The 19,687-nt window shown below is 46.3% G+C and overlaps 1 protein-coding gene and 1 long non-coding RNA gene across 6 annotated transcripts in view; one reads left to right on the top strand and one right to left on the bottom strand.

Moving 5' to 3' along the window:
* LOC144326143 (uncharacterized) overlaps positions 1 to 19,687 on the top strand; it is a 231,860-nt gene that overhangs the window by 44,246 nt on the left and 167,927 nt on the right. The window lies entirely within an intron of this gene.
* The window catches only part of RALGDS (ral guanine nucleotide dissociation stimulator), an 89,724-nt gene that overhangs the window by 10,867 nt on the left and 59,170 nt on the right, over positions 1 to 19,687 (bottom strand). For all 5 annotated transcript variants that reach the window (XM_028714261.2, XM_028714258.2, XM_028714260.2 and 2 more), the window contains exons 2-9: positions 9,969 to 10,079; positions 8,839 to 9,032; positions 7,776 to 7,850; positions 6,902 to 7,095; positions 5,912 to 6,033; positions 4,979 to 5,194; positions 4,060 to 4,163; positions 3,190 to 3,274 (exon numbers count right to left, since the gene is read on the bottom strand). In XM_028714261.2, coding sequence (XP_028570094.1) covers positions 3,190 to 3,274; positions 4,060 to 4,163; positions 4,979 to 5,194; positions 5,912 to 6,033; positions 6,902 to 7,095; positions 7,776 to 7,850; positions 8,839 to 9,032; positions 9,969 to 10,079 — 1,101 coding nt within the window. The remainder of the gene's footprint in view (positions 1 to 3,189; positions 3,275 to 4,059; positions 4,164 to 4,978; positions 5,195 to 5,911; positions 6,034 to 6,901; positions 7,096 to 7,775; positions 7,851 to 8,838; positions 9,033 to 9,968; positions 10,080 to 19,687) is intronic.

Here is a 19,687-nt window from a genome sequence, read left to right as displayed (position 1 = left end):
CCCCCCCTGCCTGAAACCCTGGAGAACTGCTGCCAGTCAGTGTAGACAATAGTGAGCAAGATGGATTGAGCATTTGGCTCCGTATGAGGATCTGACTCAGTAGAAGACAGCTTCTTATTTATTTCAACCTCTTATTCAGAACCACAAGGACTAGAATCTTAGTTCGTTTTTAGGGGAAGGGCCACAGCTCAGTGCTACAGCATATGCTGTGGGTGCATTAGGTTCAATCCCCAATGGTATCTCCAGGTAGGGCTAGTGTGGCCCAATGTACAGCCAAGGGCCACAGGTGGACCTCAAAACCTTTTCTGGAAACCCTTGACAACATTTAACACTCCCCCCCCCCCAAAAAAAACCTCCTTGCACTGCCTTCCCAAAGCTAGGTAAGCAAGGTGCTGGTTTGGAGAAGGCAGCACAAGGGCTGGGGGCATCAAATTTTGGCCTAGGTACCCCCATGTCAAAATAGTATTGCCGCCCACCCAGTATGAAAAGTTGGACAGCCCTGGTAGAAAGGTTTCCTGCTTTAACCCCTGAGGAGCTGCTGACAGCAAGCGTAGGAAATACTGAGCTTGATAGATCAACGGTCTGACTTACAACCAGTATCAGGCAGCCTCCTATATTTCCTATGCAATGGTTTTTATATGCACAGTTGTATTGTTCATGCACGCTTAAAGTAGATTAAGGTGTTTGCAGGCTTGAAGAATCAGGCTTTCTGCAGTTAGGGAAGTGATGGGGAAATGCTTTGAAAAATGTGGACGACTGATTAAAGGGGGTATGACTAGATGACCCTTTAAGCTCTAAAATTCTATGATTCTGAAATGCGTAGTCGCACAGTGCAAGCAGATTAATGCTCACTTTCGTGTAAGCACACCACCATTAAATCAGAGCAAATGATCAGTAGAGGCCAGATTATGATCTACACTCTGCAGAAACTCTGTGCAAGAAAAGCCTGGATCAACTGCAGGAATCCTGGGTTAATGGAATCATGGAAGCAGGAGAGCATTTAAAAACTGACTACAAGGTGGGGTGTCACCCAGGGTCCGGGTCGCAAACCCCACCCATTGCTTAGATGGATGAGCAGTAATTCTGGGAAAGCTTTGATTGCAGTCTGCTGATAAGAAGAGGGAATCCCTCTGGAATGACTCAATCAGTAGAGAACCAGATGATAACTCAGGATCATGGGTTTGAGCTGCACATTGCGCAAAAGATTCCTGCATTGAAGGGGGTTGGACTAGAAGACTCTCGTGGTCCCTCCCAACTTTACGACTCTATGATATTCTCTTCCCTGGTACTTATCTCTCACCCTCATCATCCTCACAGGGGACTCCTTAGCTGCTGAGTCCAGGAGGTGCCCAAGCCAAGCAGAGAAGAATCTAAAAACAGCTGTCTCTGCCCGGTTTGCTGCAACAGCATTAAAGGAGGCATGACCCATTCCCTAGCAGAAGAGGGGGTGGGAAGATCTCTCTCTGGATTTACAGTAGATCAGCAAAAGGTTTCTGGTTCTCAGGTCACTTCCAGACATCCTGTTTCTTAAGCCTTCATCCTGATTTTTTCGCCCCAAGTTATTGTGAGTTTTTAAGGTAACTGTTTTGCTGAGCATTATGCCGGGGAGTTAAAAGCCATCCATTATTTACTCGAGAGTTATTCCTTGAAGCTTGCCCAAGGTCACACTCAGGTTGCTTCGTGACTGAGTGGGGAGGATTTGAACCCTGGTCTCCCAGGCCCTAGTCTGAGACACTCAGATATCTTTGCTAATCTACTTCAAACAACCCAGGGATTGTCTTTTTATCTGATATCTTTGCTAATCTACTTCAAACAACCCAGGGATTTCTCCCTAGAAATCCTCATCTACCTTGTGACCAGTGGCGTAGGAAGGGGTTTACGGTGGGTTCCGGCTGGCCCGGGTGTCATCACTGGGGTGTGTGTGACAAAATGGCAAAAATATGAGTTTTTAAAATAAAATAAAAAAATTGGGCTCACGAAACTTTTTAGTTCAGTCAACAAACACAACTAAATGTGGCTGGCGCTGGGCGCCACACTGCGGGGGCCGGCACTTACAGCGGGGCCTAAAGCGTGCCCGAGCCATGCACCTCTCCTGGGAGTGACGTGGTGGCTTGGGCACCTGCAGGCTCTGCGCTGCCTGAAACAGTAGTGTGGGGCTTGCGTCTGTCCACCACCTCTCCCCCAGCCGCCCTACAGCTGAGGGGGAGGCAGCGGAGAGGCTTTGTGCAGTGCGCCCTGCCCTGGCTCGCCCCGCCCCCCAGGTGCAGGGGGGGGTGCCACCCCGGACACCCGAGCGGCTAGTTACGCCATTGCTTGTGACCTATCTCCAAGCTGGCCAGAGAGAGAGGAGAAATCACACAACCACTCCACTTTCACGGAGGATAAATGGACCACAGAAGTGAGTGGTGATTTTCGGCCTACCCCTTTAGAAAAACCCTTTCAGATCCTCTAAGAGACAACTTTACTGTGTCTTTGCAGAATCCAGCTGCTTTGTATTTAATCCATTAATTAGTGGAGGAAAAAACCCCTGAGGAGTGGTTGCCAGACTAAAACATCTCCAAAGGTAAGGACATGAGTAATGGAAAGAAGGTGGGAGTCTCACTTAGCAACTTCCATGACAACGGATGTATAAAGCAAACAGCCAAATGCCAACATCACGGACACTGACCAATCAGTGCTGCACATAGGAGGATTTTAGGGTAAAGCTGTAGACATTATTTCTTGCACACCCCCAGCAAAGAAAAGCATATTCCAAATGCCTGAATGCCTGTCACCCAATAAAATCTTCCACCTGGCTTCACCCCAAAACGGGTAACAGTTCTCATCAATCGGTCACTTCACAACATTCCTGCCCAGGGCAAATGAAATAAAGCTTTCAAGCATCAGTGGGACCAAACCGATCAAGCACATGTGTCTTTGCAGAATTCTTTACTTTTTATTATTAGCAGGTACAGTGGTACCTCAGGTTAAGAACTTAATTCGTTCTGGAGGTCCGTTCTTAACCTGAAACTGTTCTTAACCTGAGGCACCACTTTAGCTAATGGGGCCTTCTGCTGCCGCCACACGATTTCTGTTCTCATCCTGAGGTAAAGTTCTTAACCCAAGGTACTATTTCTGGGTTAGCAGAGTCTGTAACCTGAAGCGTCTGTAACCAGAGGTACCACTGTATTTTAAAAGCAGGCATCTTACCTTAATGAGAAGCTCCCGACTCAAGGAATGGTTGTTCTCATCTGAGAAGATTTCTGACAGCTCGTGGAAAGTGCGGAAGCTTTCTCTGTCAAGAGGGAACAAGGGTATCACTAAAACATGGTACTTCTGCTTTCAACAAGTCTTCTAAGCTGGAGATTTCTATCCCACTTGGTATCTATATTGGTTTTGAAAACATTTTTACATATGCCATTGCTTTAACTGTATTTTATACATGTAATGTTTTAAATCACTTTTATATAACACAATACTGCATTGCAGCGGGTTGGTCTAGATGGCCTTTGGGGTCCCTTCCAACTCCACAATTTCACAAGTCCATGATTGCTCTAGTCAATTACAGGAAGGGCCATAGCTCAGTTACAGAGCACCTGCTCTGCATGCAGAAAGTCCCAGGTTCAACCCCCAATGGCATCTCCAAGTAGGGCTGGGAAATAACCCTAATGTGACACTCCAGAGAGCTGCTGCCAGTCAGTGTAGACAACACTGAACTAGATGGATCTATGTTCCAACTCAGTATCACTCAGCCTCCTATATTTCCCATGTCACTGTTTTTTATAGACACCACCGTATTGTGGATTTGCTTCAAGATGCTTCACAGGAAGCACTTCGATATGCATGGATTTCAGAAATCCTTACAACAGCAATCACGCTGTGCAGCAAGCCAATGCTATTATCCCTTTGCTGCAGGTATGAGTTTGAAATAACAGTTGCCTTGCCTGCAACCGCCCAGTGAATGTGTAGCAGAGGCAAGAACTGAGATGGAAGACTTGGTGGTGCTGACACCCAAGAAGGATCTGCATTGCAAGCACTTTCCCCTCCTGCACCCAAATTCTTCCTTCATACCCTACTCACCGGGAGACCTCATCCCATGTCTTCTTCAACCTGTGAACAGCGTTGCATTGCAGGGCAGAGAGAATGGCCCGGAGGGAAGAGAAATTCTTTAGGATCCGGCATTCCTGGAGGAGCACAAGGAAAAACAGTGGGCGTTAGAAGGAGCTAGAAAGAGGAGATACACACACAGAGGTTTAAAAAACCCTTAAGGGTTAGGCAGTTGTTTCCTGGATCCTCTGCACAGCATTTGAACTGCTATCTTAATTTCCTGGAATGGATTAAGTTCTGTGGCATATACATATACATATGTGTGTTTGTGTGTGTGTGTGTGTGGGAGAGAGAGAGAGAGAGAGGGAGAGAGAGAGAGAGATTTGCATTTAGGTGACCCAAATGTTGCAGTCAAAAGGAAATGCAAATTAAAACTCCCCGGTTACAGGTAAGCAACAAACTAAAAACTTGTTGCCTATGTTGAGTTTTGCTGCACTTAACAGCAGCGTTAGTAGCGAAGAACGTAAAAATGTAAGCAGAGCTTTCTGGATCAGTCCACTGGTCCAGCATCCTGTTCTCACACTGGCCAACTAGGTACCCTGTTGAGAAGCCTAAGAGCAGGACTTGCTTGTGATCCCCAGCAACTGGAGTTCAGAGGCATCCTGCCTCTTGACAGTGGAAGCAGAGCATAGCCATTGTGGCTAGTAGCTGTTGGTAGCCCTTCTCCTCCACGAATCTGCCTAATCCTCTTTTAAAGCCACCCAAGTTGGTGGCAGTCACTGTCTTCTGTGGTGAGGGCTAGAAACTTGATTGAAAAGAACCCCCCCCCCAAAAAAAACACAACCACCCATGTTCTTGAAATGCCCCATTCCAAAACATACTTTGGATTGAGTCCCATCTCAAACCACAATACTATTTATTTGTTTTTTTGGTCTACAGCCAAGCAACCTACCCGAGCTACTTGAATCCAGTGGTCCACCACCTTGGCTCTTTGCTGTGGCTTCAGGGCCCGGTCCCCAAGGCAAGTTGAAATGATGCAGTTGGTGACACGGTTAAACTGGGAGACGGTCGCCCGGATGGTGGGGGCCAAGTGCTCCTTGCCTTTCTTGTCCCGCTGGGACCAGATGCAGCCGAGGCAGTGATAGGGAACCACCTTTTTGAAAAGCTCCTGCAACAGAGAGGCATTAAGACAAGGATCAGGAAGAGAAAGGATGGTGGCTTGAAGAGGGCAAGATGTCATTCATTTACAGTGGAGGCTCGGGCTGCGAACGTGATCCGTGCAGGAGGCATGTTCGCAACCTGCAGCGCCACGTCTGCTCATGTGTGGGTTGCGATTCGGCGCTTCTGTGCATGCGCCGAAACCCGGCAGTAACCCGTTCCAGTACTTCCAGGTTCAGCACGGTGTGCAACCAGAAAACGCACAACCTGAAGCGTCTGTAACCCGAAGTATGACTGTATTTAGAAATTTAATGCCCTTTCCAAGGGTTTTGGAGGAGGAGGAACATAAGCACATTAGAACATCCTGCTGGATGCATCTTGTCCAGCATCTTTTTTGCACAGCGACTAGCCAGATGTCCACAAGGGTGACCTGAGCACAACAGCATTCTCCCCTCCTGCGGTTTCCCGCGACTGGTACCCAGAGGCATGGAAACTGGAAGAAACTGATAGCCAGTGCAGCCAGGTTGGTACCCATGTCATATGCTCATTCCATCTAGTCCTAGTGGGAAATCTGGCTGCTGAACTCTGGGTTAGTTGCAGTTTCCAAAAAAAGTCTTCAAGGCCAGCCCCATGCAGCAATCTAACTCAGAGTAATATCTTATGTAAGAGAGCGGGTGGGGGTGGGGATTGTCACAGAAAGCACGCCCGGGCTGAATCAGACACTCACGGCATCCATTAGTGTGAATTGTTCGGCCACCATCTCCGGCGAGAAAGAGAGGAAATCTAGCTTGCCTTCTCCTAGCCCATTCTCCTCTTCTAGCCGCAGGGTGCAGCTGGCATGGTCCACAGCTGGGAGAGACAAGGGGACAGAGTCAAGGCATGGAGCAACTGGCAGGAAGGCCAGCAGAGGACAGAGCATCTGCCATCGCTCCCCGACCCCCAGCCCAATCTAAGCACAGATCAGAGGGGCTATAAAAGGAAGTGGCAGAGAACACCCTTCGCAGGAAGAATTCAATCCTTGGCATCTCCAGCTAAAAGGGTCTCGTGGAGTCAGGCTGAGACCATCTCCAAAGCTGAAGGCCTGGAGGCAGCTGCTGCCAGTCAGACTAGAGACTATAGGCACCCCTGATTTTGTATGTGTTCAAAGAACATGTGACTATGCATGCACGGGGCATTTTTGGATCAGCCACAATGGGGGCGTAACGAGCTTATGTGTGCTCCATGATGTCCTGGAATGCAACCCCTGCACAAGTCAAGGGTTGCCTGCACATGTCCCACCCACCCCAACCACCAATGGCCATTCTGGACTATAGCTGTAGTCCAAAATCTCTGGAGGGCACCAGGCTGGTGAAGTTTGGCCTTTATCATGGAAGGGGACCATCGCTCAGCTGTAGGGCAAAAGTTTTGCATCTGCAAGGCTCAAAGTCCAGTCCTCGGGATATCCAGATAAACGGAATTGGGGTGGTGGTGGGGAGAATCCTCTCTGCCTGCCTGTGACCTTGCAGAGCTGCTGCCAGTCAGAGTTAGCAGCCCTGGGATATGTGGAACGACCGGCCAATGCACTGGAATGCAGCTGCTTAATCTTAACCTGGCCTTTCTTGCCTATGGAGCTCAGGCAGGCTGCCCCACCCATTCCTGTTTGCTATCTTATCTCCACAACAACCCTGTGAGGTAGGCTAAGCTGAGAGAGAGAAAGAGAGAGAGAAGCCCTGCTCACCTTCCGCCTCCACCTCGGCCCGCTCCTGCTGCTGGAACTGCGTGAAGAGGATGCGGGCTCTCCGCTCCAGGTCTGAGCCTGGGATGTTGAGCCGCACATAAATTATCAGCTGCTTCAGGCAGGCGTAGTCCGGAGGCTTGCGGAAGTCTTCGGAGTACTGATCCAGCCAGGCACCCAGGATGGACGAGATGGTGCTGAGGAGGAGGAGGAAGAATAAGAAGTTGGGCTTCCTCCACAAGCCAGGCCAATGGGCGTTTCAGAGGGTTGCATTGCACCCAAAAGGGGGGGGGGTTGACCTTGAGGGGTGGGGATCCTCCGGCCCATGGACCTAATTGCTCCACCCCTTTTGACTAAGTCCCATGCCTTATGTATGTGACACCCCAGGTACGGAGGCAGCTGAGCCAAAGGAGGCAATGGTCGCTGATCGTCCACATGGGCATCTGACATCGGGGTGATATCAGGTGACTGACAGATGGGCAGCCCCAGCGGGAGGGGGGGCATGGGAAGTTGAGGATCTGTGGCCCTCTGGCTGGATCCAATCCCTCACCCCCACTTCCATGCACAGAATCCAGGCCGAAGAAGGGTTCCTTACCCCTGTCCTGGGGTAAACCACTTCTGAATCTTTTACTGTGTCTCTCTTACACACACACAAAATATTGCCATGCTGGTTAGAAATCTGAGGAAGTTGCCCAGCACTCCATCCCTGCTAAGGTATCTAAGATGGTAGCCTCCAGGAGTTGTTGGACTACAACTCCCATCAGCCCCTACTAGTTTGTTCAACAGTGAAGGAATGATGGGACTTGAGGTCCAATGACGTCTGGGGAGTACTACCTTGATTACCCCCTGTACCATCACTCACAGGCCAGACACTTACTTTTTCAGCTCCAGCCTCTCGTCCACTGCATGCCTGGGGTGGTCTCCGTTGACCTGGAGGTGCAGTTTGCCATATCTAGAGGACCAGGGAAAGCCAATCAAAGCTTTGTGATGCACACACATGCGTTTCAGGGATTACTTGCCCCCAAAACAGTTCCGACTACCAGCATGGTCAGGCATGATGGAAATTGTATTATCGTTTCATTTCATTTATGAATCACCCCCCCATGAGCTGTCTCACAAAGCCATTTAGAATAAAACAACATTGCACTGGGTAAAAAAAGAATAAAGATTTTCATCCTCATCTGTGGTGGATTTTGTACAGGGCTTTCAGAATAACCTTTCTGAGGTAATAACTGCCATTTTTATCAATCACTGTTTATTTCACCAGTGAATTGCTCCTCCTCATCCAGAAGTGATTTACCAAAAAAGCAATTATGAATATAAAAATGGTTTAAAACCATGGCTCATCCATAAAAATCAATCCAGTGGGGTTCAAGATTTTGGAAGGCTTTCATCGTCAGCAGGTGCTGAAAAGAAAGTAGGGAAGGCACTTGTCTGATGTGCAATGAAATGGGGTTCCAAAGGCTCAGTGTCACCCCACTAATGGCCTAATTTTGATGGACAGGCCTTCTGGTAGGATGGCATCTGCAGAATGCTTTCTCCTGCAGAATGCAGTGATTGGCTGGGTATTACTATTATTGCATTTATAATTCACAATTTCCTCCAAGAAGCACAAGGTGGTGTACATGGTAGAACCACCTTCCCATTTTACCCTCACAACACCCCTGCGAGGTAGGTTGGGCTGAGAGTGAGTGACTGGCCCAAGGCCACTCCATTGAGCTTCATGACTCCATAGGAATTTGGACTCCCCAAGGTCCTAGGCTGACACTCTAACCACTATGCCACACTGTAGTAGAGGGGGAGATCTTTTAGGTATCTGGAGGAGTCCACAGCGACTACCATGCTACACCACTGACTGCTCTTCCCGACAGCAGTTTGGACTCAGGAACTGGTGTCTTACCCCACAGAGCCCCACAAGGAGAGAGAAGGCAGAAGATTACCTGTTCAGAAGGAGGTCCAGGACCTGCTTGGTCGTGGCAAAGGCACGGTATGTACAGAGGAAGATGGTGACGTAGGTGGAATCATTGCCTTTGAATGCAGAGACGAGGTATTGCACCAGCTTCTCCAGGGTCCCGGCTTTGATGGTCCGCACCTTACAAGTCTCGTACAGGTTTAAGGCCGACTCGTTCTCAAACTGTGAAAGGGACAGAGAATTACATGAGCCGCTGCTTCAAGGGGAGTTGTGGAAGCCGTTCTAGTGCTTTTCCAGCTGCACTGGCTCCCGGTGGAGTACAGGGTCAGATTTAAGTTGCTGGTTTTGACCTTTAAAGCCCTTCATGGCCTAGGACCCTCGTACCTATGGGACCGCCTCTCCTGGTATGCTCCACGGAGGACCTTAAGGTCCATATATAGCAACACCCTAGAGGTCCCGGGCCCTAAGGAAGTTAGATTAGCCTCAACCAGAACCAGGGCCTTTTCAACATTGGCTCCGGCCTGGTGGAACACTCTGTCTCATGAGACCAGGGCCCTGCGGGATCTGATTTCTTTCCGCAGGGCCTGTAAGACAGAGTTGTTCCACCTGGCCTTTGGCTGAGAATCAGTTTGATTCCCTCCCCCTCTTTCTTTTTCCTTTCTCCTCCTGTGAAGAGGCTGCATCCTAATGTTTTAATGTTGTATTTTAATCTTTTTAAATTGTATTTTAATCAACTTGTTTTTATTATTGGTTGTTAGCCGCCCTGAGCCTGGTCTTGGCTGGGGAGGGCGGGGTATAAATAAAAATTTATTATTATTATTATTGAGCTGTGAAGGTGGGTGGGGGGGAGACATTACCCCTCCAAATGTTGCACCGGGTAACATCACTAGGAGTAAGTGCATATCAGGTCCAACTTCCATGTATTATCTGAGAGGCAAGGCCTCTGCTTACATGCCTCTAACAAAGGACAGCCCTGTTCCACTGGTCAAACACTCAGAACAACCCTGTAAGGCTGGCGACTTTAGTTGCCTCCACACCAGAGACAGAAAGTTGCACAGGTTCTGACATCACAACTAGTGACCTGCAAGCTCATAAAAAAGTCACTTTCGGCCACAGTGCCCTGTCTGTTCTTGCGAAAGGATGGAAGCCTTCACTTACCCCCAGCCATCGCTGCCCCTTGTTGGCTGTGTGGTGGAGCTGGACTTTCCGGAGCGAAATGCTATAGATCACGCCATCTTCCACCTCTTCTCCGATCTCCTGAGTGGAGCTCTGCAAAGGGATCAAAGAAACAGAAAGAGATGGGCAAGTGGGCCTAGTAAATAAAACATATGCACTGTTTTTGTCAGTTTCATGGGTACAAAATGGCAGCCCAAAAGGGATTAGCTCGGGCACAGGCAAACTCCTGCCCTCCAGATGTTTGGGACTACAATTCCCATCATCCCTGACCACTGGTCTTGTTAGCTAGGGATGATGGGAATTGTAGTCCCAAACATCTGGAGGGCCGGAATTTGCCTATGCCTGTATTAGCTGTTTTCTCCCTCTCAAGGCTCCCCAGCCAAAAGGCGGCCATATTTCAAGAGAATGTCCAGATCACAAGAGCTCCACAGAACATGGACATGGAAATGTCCCTTATTTTGAAATACTGCCCAAAAAATCCTGCAGTTCCGGGGGCTGCAGCTTTTGACACACCCACATTTTTTAAAGCTTTAAATCTATTCACTGCCATTGAATCTCAAACCAGGACAGAGCTGGGGGGGGGGGATTGGGAGAACATTTGGAAATCTAAGAAAACTGTGGTAGGCACCACTAAATGCCCTTTTAACAGATAAGTGTCTGAGTTCATGCACTGGGGGGAAAAATACACTTTGGAACTCCCTGCCTATTGACATCAGGCAAGTGCCTTCACTGTACTCTTTCTGGCACCTGCTTAAAACACCTTTGTTTAGATGAGCCTATCCACATATTTAGGAAGCAGAAACAAGTTTCAATCTGTTTTTAGTAAATAACAATGATGAAAGATAAAATATATATATAATGAAAGATGTTCCAGTAGCACCTTAAAGACGAACTAAGTAAAAGCTTTCTAGGTATGAGCTTTCGTGTGTATACACACTTCTTCGGATACTGTTTTAGGTTATTGTTATTTTAATGTTTAAGAAGTCATAATCATCATCATCATCATTATCATAATTTTTTATTTATACCCCGCCCTCCCTAGCCAAGACCGGGCTCAGGGTAGCTAACAACCAATAATAAAAACAAGTTGATTAAAATACAATTTAAAAGATTAAGATACAATATTAAAACAATTAGGGAGCAATCTCATCATAGGAGGAGAAAGAAAAAATAAAAAGGGGGAGGGAATCAAACTGATTCTGAGCCAAAGGCCAGGTGGAACAACTCTGTCTTACAGGCCCTGCGGAAAGAGATCAGATCCTGCAGGGCCCTGGTCTCAAGAGACAGAGCGTTCCACCAAGCCAGACCCAGTGTTGAAAAGGCCCTGGTTCTGGTTGAAGCCAATCTAACTTCCTTAGGGCCCAGGACCTCTAGGGTGTTGCTATATATGGACCTTAAGGTCCTCCGTGGGGCATACCAGGAGAGGTCTTACATTATTGTTGCTAATTGGTAATTTTATTGTTCTATCTTTTTCTGGTAAACTGTTTCAGTGATGATGATGATTTTTTTTTTTACCATCAAGCAGTGTATAAATTTCATTACAATTAAAAAAAATAAAAATAAAAAAATTCATTCGCATGTTCTCAATATGCCAGGCTGCAAAGAAGTATCGCACAAAGGCTTTTCATTTGTGGAAGCTGGTTGCGAATGGTGTACTGCCACTTAACAGGGGTTGGGTTTACATGTCACAAAAGCAAGGGTTACAAAAAACTGTTGCTGTGTGAATTGTTTCTGTTCAGATAGATTTCTAACTAATCAACCATGCTCTTTTCCTGGATACTTTGTTCTACCTTTACTCACCACTCAATTTTCTCGGTGTCCCCTTCCCCTCGGACAAACAGCATTTTGTGGTTACCGAGAATGCTCAGTTCTCATCGGGCTGTTTTTGTGTGTGAGGGGGTTTCCCTCAAGGTATGTTATTGTACTTCTGCAAGCCTTGAGATTTCCCCAGAGCATGCCACACACCTTCCTCACATTTCTTCCTTGCTCCATTTTGGAAACAGAGCTGTCACAATTCGGCATCAGAGCTTGCTATTGTTATTAAGAACGTAATCTAAAACTTGATCTAAGTTTACCAATCACCACAAGTTTATGCCTGCAAAAATCACTGCAAAATAACTGGAAAACAATCAAATGGCATTTTTAAACGACAACAACAAGAGGAAGCTGCACATCTTACAAAGTTTACATAACATTTTAGAAAGCAGCAAAACACATGAGATATTAAGTGCACTGGAAAAAGTGACTTTATTTATAAATTAGTGGAATGATAAGATTGTTATATTTTTTCAGTGCTTTGTTTATAGACATATAGTTATAGCTGTTTATTATGAGAACTATATGACTCCCCCCCACAATAAGAAATTTGTTCTCTTTCCACTATAAAACCTCACGCTTAACAGATAATCAGCAAACTTTTTGAATAAATATCTTAATGGTTATGTCAAATATATCAAACAATATCCTTTCTTATATGAATGCTATTAAATGTAATCAAACTGTCACTCCCACTCTGTCTTTATATTTGATGTATTCGTACAAACTTAAGTGTTATGCTTAGTTTTTGTAAATTTAGAAGAAGAAGAAATCACAGCACAGAAGTGGAATATGCAACAAATAGTTGCAGCATTGAGAGCTCACGTTCAGGGTGCCAGCCAGACAGCGCACCCTCTTCCAGGATGCTCCATTCTTTCCCTCCTCCTGCATGATTTACATGCATGCCTCAACAGAAGATAAAACTGGGAAAGTATGTGCGCATGGACTTTTCCAGTGTTATTTCTCCAGTTTATAGATGATGCGATTTTGGGGAGTGGGAAATTGGAAACTGCCTTCAACCGACTCAGACCACCTGGTCCACCTCAGTATTGACTGGCAGTGGCTCTCTATGGCAGAGCTTTCCAAACTGTGTGTCACGACATGTTAAGTGTGTTGGCTGCAGTGTGTAGGTGTGTCGTGGGAACGCTCCCTGCGCTACCCCCAGGGCTGGAAAGGGGTTAGTTTATCCTCCAGTTTGCTAGTAAAACTGAATTGCTGTGTTGTGAAATGAAGCATGTCTAAAAAGTGTGACCCCAATATGAAAAATAAAAAAATGTCCAGTAGCACCTTAGAGACCAAGTTTGTTCTCGGTGTAAGCTTTTGTGTGCATGCACACTTCTTCAGATACTGAAGAATCTGAAGAAGTGTGCATGCACAAGAAAGCTTGTACCCAGAACAAACTTAGTGGTCTCTAAGGTGCTACTGGACATTCCCCCCTGCCCAACTAAAACAGACCAACATGGCTACCTACCTGAACCCAACATGAAAAGTTTGCAGAGCTGATGCTGTACCACTGAGCTACAGCCTTAAGAGTGGGAAAGACCCCACAGGGCCACTTAATTACTAAAAAATGTTTGTTCCCTAATAATGAACTCAGTGTTTGCACACTCCACCCTCATGTCTTTAGAGGTGGGAGTAAGCAAATGTTTCCCTAAGGGAGGAACTCTGCCCATGCTCAGAAGTGCCCCAGGTGCCAGCATCTCTCAAACAACATAAACATTCATGCCTTGGGCAGGAAAGGGCTATATGAGCTCAACTAGGTCCTGGAAGGTGGTAGTGGTGAAGTAAAAATGACCCCTTGACAAGAGGGGTGGAGACCTCGTGAGGAGGAACTGTGTATGCATCTGTGGCAAAAGAATCAGCCCCACAGCAGGGAAAGTTACAAAACTGTTCCCTGAGCGCTGTTTGACAGAGGAGGAGGAGGAGGAAGGTTGAAGGAAGCCAAAACCACAGGAATGGTGGGCAGTTTCCTGGAAAGCCAAGACAGAAAACACACAAACCTTTCTTTTAAGGCAAACAAAAAACAATAACAAAACCCAGGCACAAAAGCAGGTGTCAGCTTGAGCCGGGTCCAGACCATATCCTCTTATCAAATGACAATATGACAGAAACACAGCAGCGTTTGCGGAGTCACTTTATATATATTTAAAAAGCCAAAGATACTTAATGACAAATCCCAAACAGGTAAAAATTGAAATGTAAAGCCTGATTTAAAAAACCCCAAGAGTGTGGTTAACATGCCAGACTAGGACCTAGGAGGCCAGGATTGAAATTCCTACTCAGCCATGAATTTCATTGGGTGAATATAGCCCAGTTGGTTAGAGCAGGCATAGGCAACCTTCAGCCCTCCAGATGTTTTGGCCTACAACTCCACAATCCTTAGCTAATAGGACCAGATGTCAGGGATGGTGGGAATTGCAGTCCAAAACATCTGGAGGGCCGAAGGTCTCCTATGCCTAGAGTGTGGTGCTGATAACACCAAGGTTGCAAGTTTGATCCCCATATGGGACAGCTGCATATTCCTGCATTGCAGGGAGTTGGACTTGAATGATTATTCTCAGGGTTACAATTCTATGATCCTATGACCTTGGGCCAGTTAATCACTATGAGCCTAACCTACCTCACAAAGTTGCTGTGAGGGTAAAATGGAGATGTGAAGAACTGTATAAACCACCTTGTGCTCTTGGGGGCTGCGGGGGGGGGGGGAGTTGTGGAATATAAATGCAAAAAAAAAGAAGAAGAAAAGAAATGAAGCTTTGCAAAATTGTCTGTATTCAGAAGAAAATTGCATACAAAAATGTGTACAGTAGAAGTAATTTTCATAAAAACGCTTCTGGGTTTTAATGAGGACTTTTAAAAATAATACCGCAAATTGATGTGGAAATCTGGAGGAGTGAACTGAAGATTTGGAATACACTATGAGTAACCGAGAGAAACAAGAGACCACACAAAATCTGACTCACAAGCTGCAGAACGCAGATGAGTTGGCAGATGGGAAATGGTCTCTATCTCTCTCAAACCAACTCACCACCACATCATCTTTTACTCCTGAAAATGAAACCTGCTCTTGCCTCAATCACTTCCCCCTCTTGACATCAGAAACCCAGGATTTGCCCACTGTCAAGGGTGGTAAAAGTGCCCAGCATAAGCCAATATCTCAAGGCTGCAGGTACAGTAAATCAGAGCATCTCACGGGTTCATCACTGGCGTCAACAGTTTGGTACAGTGGTTAGTGTGTGTGACTAGGACCTGGAGACCAGGGTTCAAATCCCCACTCAGCCAGTCACTCACTCTCAGGCTGACCAACCTCACAGGGTTGTTATAAGGATTAAATGAAGAGGAGGAGAACTATGTGCACCACTTTGAGCTCCTTGAAAGAAAGGTGGTCTGTAAATACAAGGAAGGAAGGAAGGAAGGAAGGAAGGAAGGAAGGAAGGAAGGAAGACACTTGCAGGCTGCTTGTGCAACCGTCATTTCACCAACTGTGAATGTCCATCGTGGAGGCCGTAAATCTCCATGGGACACAGACATGAAGGAGACGAAAGGGAATTCTTGCTGGCTTCAAAAACCGTCATGGGGGACTTCTAGTTTATTACAGTGGTACCTTGGGTTAAGAACTTAATTCGTTCTGGAGGTCCATTCTTAACCTGAAATTGTTCTTAACCTGAGATACCACTTTAGCTAATGGGGCCTCTCACTGCCGCTGTGCAGCCACTGCACAATTTCTGTTCTCATCCTGAAGCAAAGTTCTTAACCTGAGGTACTATTTCTGGGTTAGCGGAGTTTGTAACCTGAAGTGTCTGTAACTTTAAGTGTCTATAACTCGAAGTAGAAGAAGAAGAGAAGAAGAGTTTGGATTTGATATCCCGCCTTTCACTCCCCTTCAGGAGTCTCAAAGCGGCTAACAATCTCCTTTCCCTTCCTCCCCCACAACAAACACTCTGTGAGGTGAGTGGGGCTGAGAGACTTGAAAGAAGTGTGACTGGCCCAAGGTCACCCAGCAGCTGCATGTGGAGGAGTGGAGACGCGAACCCGGTTCCCCAGATTGCGAGTCTATTGCTCTTAACCACTACACCACACTGGCTCTCGTGTACCACTGTATTCCATTTGTATCCCACCTTTCCTCTAAACAGAGTCAGGTGGCATCCATGGTTCTTCATTTCTACCCCCACAAAAACACTGTGAGGTAGGTGTGTGTGTGTGTGTGTGTGTGTGTGTGTGTGTGAGAGAGAGAGAGAGAGAGAGAGAGAGAGAGAGAGAGAGGTGGTAACCAGTCCAAGGTCACTCAGTGAACTTCACAGCTGAGCAGGGCAGATCTGAACCCAGCTTTCCCACATCCAGGTCTGAACCTCTAACCCAGAGCTTTCCAAACTTTTCATGTTGGTGGCATACTTTTTAGATATGCATCCTTTCGTGACACAGTAATTCAGTTTTACTAGCAAACCGGAGGTTGAAACTAATCCCTTTCTAGCCCCGGGAGGAGCGTGGGGAGCATTTATGTGACACACCTACACGCTGAAGCCAAAACACTAACATGTCGTGACACACAGTTTGGAAAGCTCTGCTCTAACCCTTAGACCACCTTGCCTCTTGTTTTTCTAACTCAGATCAGCAATCTGCCTTTGTATGTTCAGGAAAGGGAAAAACAAACAGACACGTGATCAGACATCTGGGGTGGGTGGGTGGGTGTCAAGCTGAATCAACAAGCCAGGCCCCACCCTCTGGACAAATGCCAGTCCCTTTGGGTCAGGTCCCAGTTACCAAAATGAAGTCGTCACTAAGGGAAGCTCATTGTGTTTATTGACCCTCTCCCTCCCTCTCTCCAATACAGACTGTAGAGGGGGGAAAGACAACTAAGGTTTTGTGATACAGCTTGAATATCTCTGAATGGTTTTACATGTTCCAGAACAAAATCTGAATAAGCTTCCTGTATAGCCACACTGTGTAAACAAATCACATTGGTCTAAACTGACTGCATTCCAAAAGTTATAGATTCAAATCACCCATGACTTCACAATACAGTGCACTCCAGAGGTCTGAGACAGGAACATGCTCCCCAATAAGTCGCTGTCTCCAATTTGACTTAAAGGTGGAGTGTCTGTTTTTTATATGCAGATGGTCCCAGGTTCAATCCCCAGCATCTCCAGTTAGGGCTGAGAGAGACCCCTGCCTGAAACCCAGGAGAGCTGCTGCCAGTCAGTGTAGACAACACTGAGTTACATGGATACCAATGCTCAGTAGAGGACAGCTTATTATGTTCCTATCTCAACAACAGCCCTGGCAATTAGTCCCTGTGTCCTGTGGTATCTTCTTTCTGATCAAGCATTCTTAAATTATACGTGTGGTGTGAGGACCAACAGATGGACAATGAAAGTGGACCCCATGACACCTGGATGGGGGGGGAGGGACACCTGCCTTGAAGCAGCACATGAGAGAAGGATCTATGGGGTCTTGGTGGACCACAAGCTGAACCTGAGTCAACAGTGTGATGCAGCAGCAGCAAAAAGAGCAAATACTATTCTAGGCGTCTAGTGTCCTGATCAAGCGAAGTAATAGTACCACTCGATTCTGCCTTGCTCAGACCAAACCTGGTACTGTGTCCAGTTCTGGGCACCTCAATTTAAGGATATTGACAAGCAGGAATGTTTGCAGAGGAGGGTGACCAAGATGATCAAGGGTCTGCAAAGCAAGCCTTATGGAGAACAGTTGGGTCTGTTTGCCTAGAAAAGAGGAGACTGAGAGGAGATATGATAGTCACCATCAGATATCAAGAGCTGTTGCATGGAAGATGGAGCACGCTTGTTTTCTCCTGCCCTGGAGGGTAGGACTCAAATCAATGGCTTTAAGTTGCAAGAAAAGAGATTCCGACTAAACATCAGGAAGAACTTTCTGGCAGTAAGAGCTGTTTGACAGTGGAACCTCCCTTGGGGGGTTCTGGGCTCTCCTTCAATGGAGGTTTTTAAGCAGAAGTTGGATGGCCATCTGTCATGGATGCTTTAGTTGGGATTCGTACATTGTAGGGGGTTGGACTACATGACCCTTTGGGTCCTTTCCAATTATAAAGTTCTATGAACCCCATTGGTTGCAAAGAGACTTATATTTAGAATAATCTAGTCCAACCCCCCTGCAATGCGCAGGATCACAGCTATTTAAAGTTTGGAAGGATAAACACCCACCACCTATTAGAGCTATGAAGATCCTGTGGCCCTTTGTACATTTGAACACACAACTGTCAATCTCATTTAGACACCTATCTGGGCATACAGACTGCCTGTGTTAACTTACCCGCATAAATCAGAATCAACTAGGTATTTTTTTATTGTCATGTGTCCACTGACAACGCTTCTTCCTTTTCTTGATAGAGTTGCAAAAATTGAAATTAAAAAGGCGGTTCTTATTAATAAAGTCACTCTGAAGTGGCAAATGCTTAGTTGGCAAAGGCCGTTATCAAGGAACTCGAAAGCAAGAATGGAAAGTTGACTCGGCAGTTACAATGCAGGCTAAACCTCACGAGGTCCCCGGGTGCGAGGAAAAGCCCCAGAATGGAAAAAGTGCTCACTCCGTTTCCTTCCCCTTTTGCAAAATTTGCACAGCCCATTCATATATATAGAGAGAGAGAGAGAGGGAGGGGGAAACGGAAGTTAATGAACGGAGCAATAGAAAAATAAGAAAGCCAAGCATCACGCAATACTGGCAAAACTCATTGCTTGCCTTGGGGTTTTTCCTCTTCTTTTCTGGGAGGTTGTTCCAAGCAAAATGTCTTTTGCTGAGCACATTTGTTCTTTGATTCCTTCCCAGAAATGGGGAAATCAAAACAAAGCAGGAACAGGAACAGCTGGAAGTCTCAGCTTGGCACCTGAGATAATATTTCTGGGTAAAGATCCCCCCCCCCCTTAAGTCATTTTATAACTTACATAAAACAAATAGAAGTTATAGCTATGGATGAAAATTAAAAGATGAAAAACAAAACTATAAAACTGGCATGGGGTTAAAATAACAACATCCAAGTCATGAGAGAAAAAAAGTGACGATGCATGTTATCCGCATATACAGAATATTGGTGCTATTGGATTATCAAGTGTAGTTCCAGATTCGCCTGGCTGATGACGAAGGCCATCTTGAAAATGATCCTTCCGCTGTCTAATGGTATAGGAAGTGCTTGGAGGTTCTAGTCCTTGTCAAAACCTCAAATTATGTCTAATTTTCTCCATTATAAGCTCTATTTCAGAGTCAGCGGCACCAAGCGTCCAGTGTAAGATTTGGGGCAGCTTTCCATTGAGTTGCAATTCTGAGATAACATTTCTGATCTGGGACTGCCCATAAAGGAACTATTTTCTGCCCTTATTGTCGCCTTGTGATGGTTTTGTGCCAGCAGGGGTGAGGGGTCCTGTTCATATTCGTAATGGTGAATCCTACGCACTTGAGAACTTAAGAAGAGATTTCTGGATCAGGCTAATGGCCCATCTGGTCCAGCATCCTTTTCTCACAGTGACCTCCTGGATGCCCCAACAGGAAGCCCACAAACAGAATCTGAGCACAATAATCATATTCTCCCTCCCTGTACCTCCAGCAACTGCTATTCAGAAGCATTATCACCTCCAACCATGGAGCCACAACACAGACATCATGGGCAAGGGCAAGCAATAGCCCTCTCCTCCATGAATTTGTCTAATCCTCTTTTAAAGCCTTCCATGTTGGTAGCCATCAATGCCTCCTGTGGGAGTGAGTTCCACGGTTTAACAATGTGCTCTGTGGAGAAGTCCTTTCTTTTATCTCTTCTGACTCTTCCAATATTCATCTCCCTTGGATGCCCACGAGTTCTAATGTTGTAAGAGGAAAGAAACTTTTCTCTATCTACTTTCTCCATACCACATGCAATTCTATAA

The sequence above is a fragment of the Podarcis muralis genome, chromosome Z (assembly GCF_964188315.1).
Source record: "Podarcis muralis chromosome Z, rPodMur119.hap1.1, whole genome shotgun sequence".
Classification (NCBI taxonomy): domain Eukaryota; kingdom Metazoa; phylum Chordata; class Lepidosauria; order Squamata; family Lacertidae; genus Podarcis; species Podarcis muralis.
The sequence above is the reverse complement of the archived record's forward strand: the minus strand, read 5'-3'. Positions and strand labels throughout refer to the sequence as shown.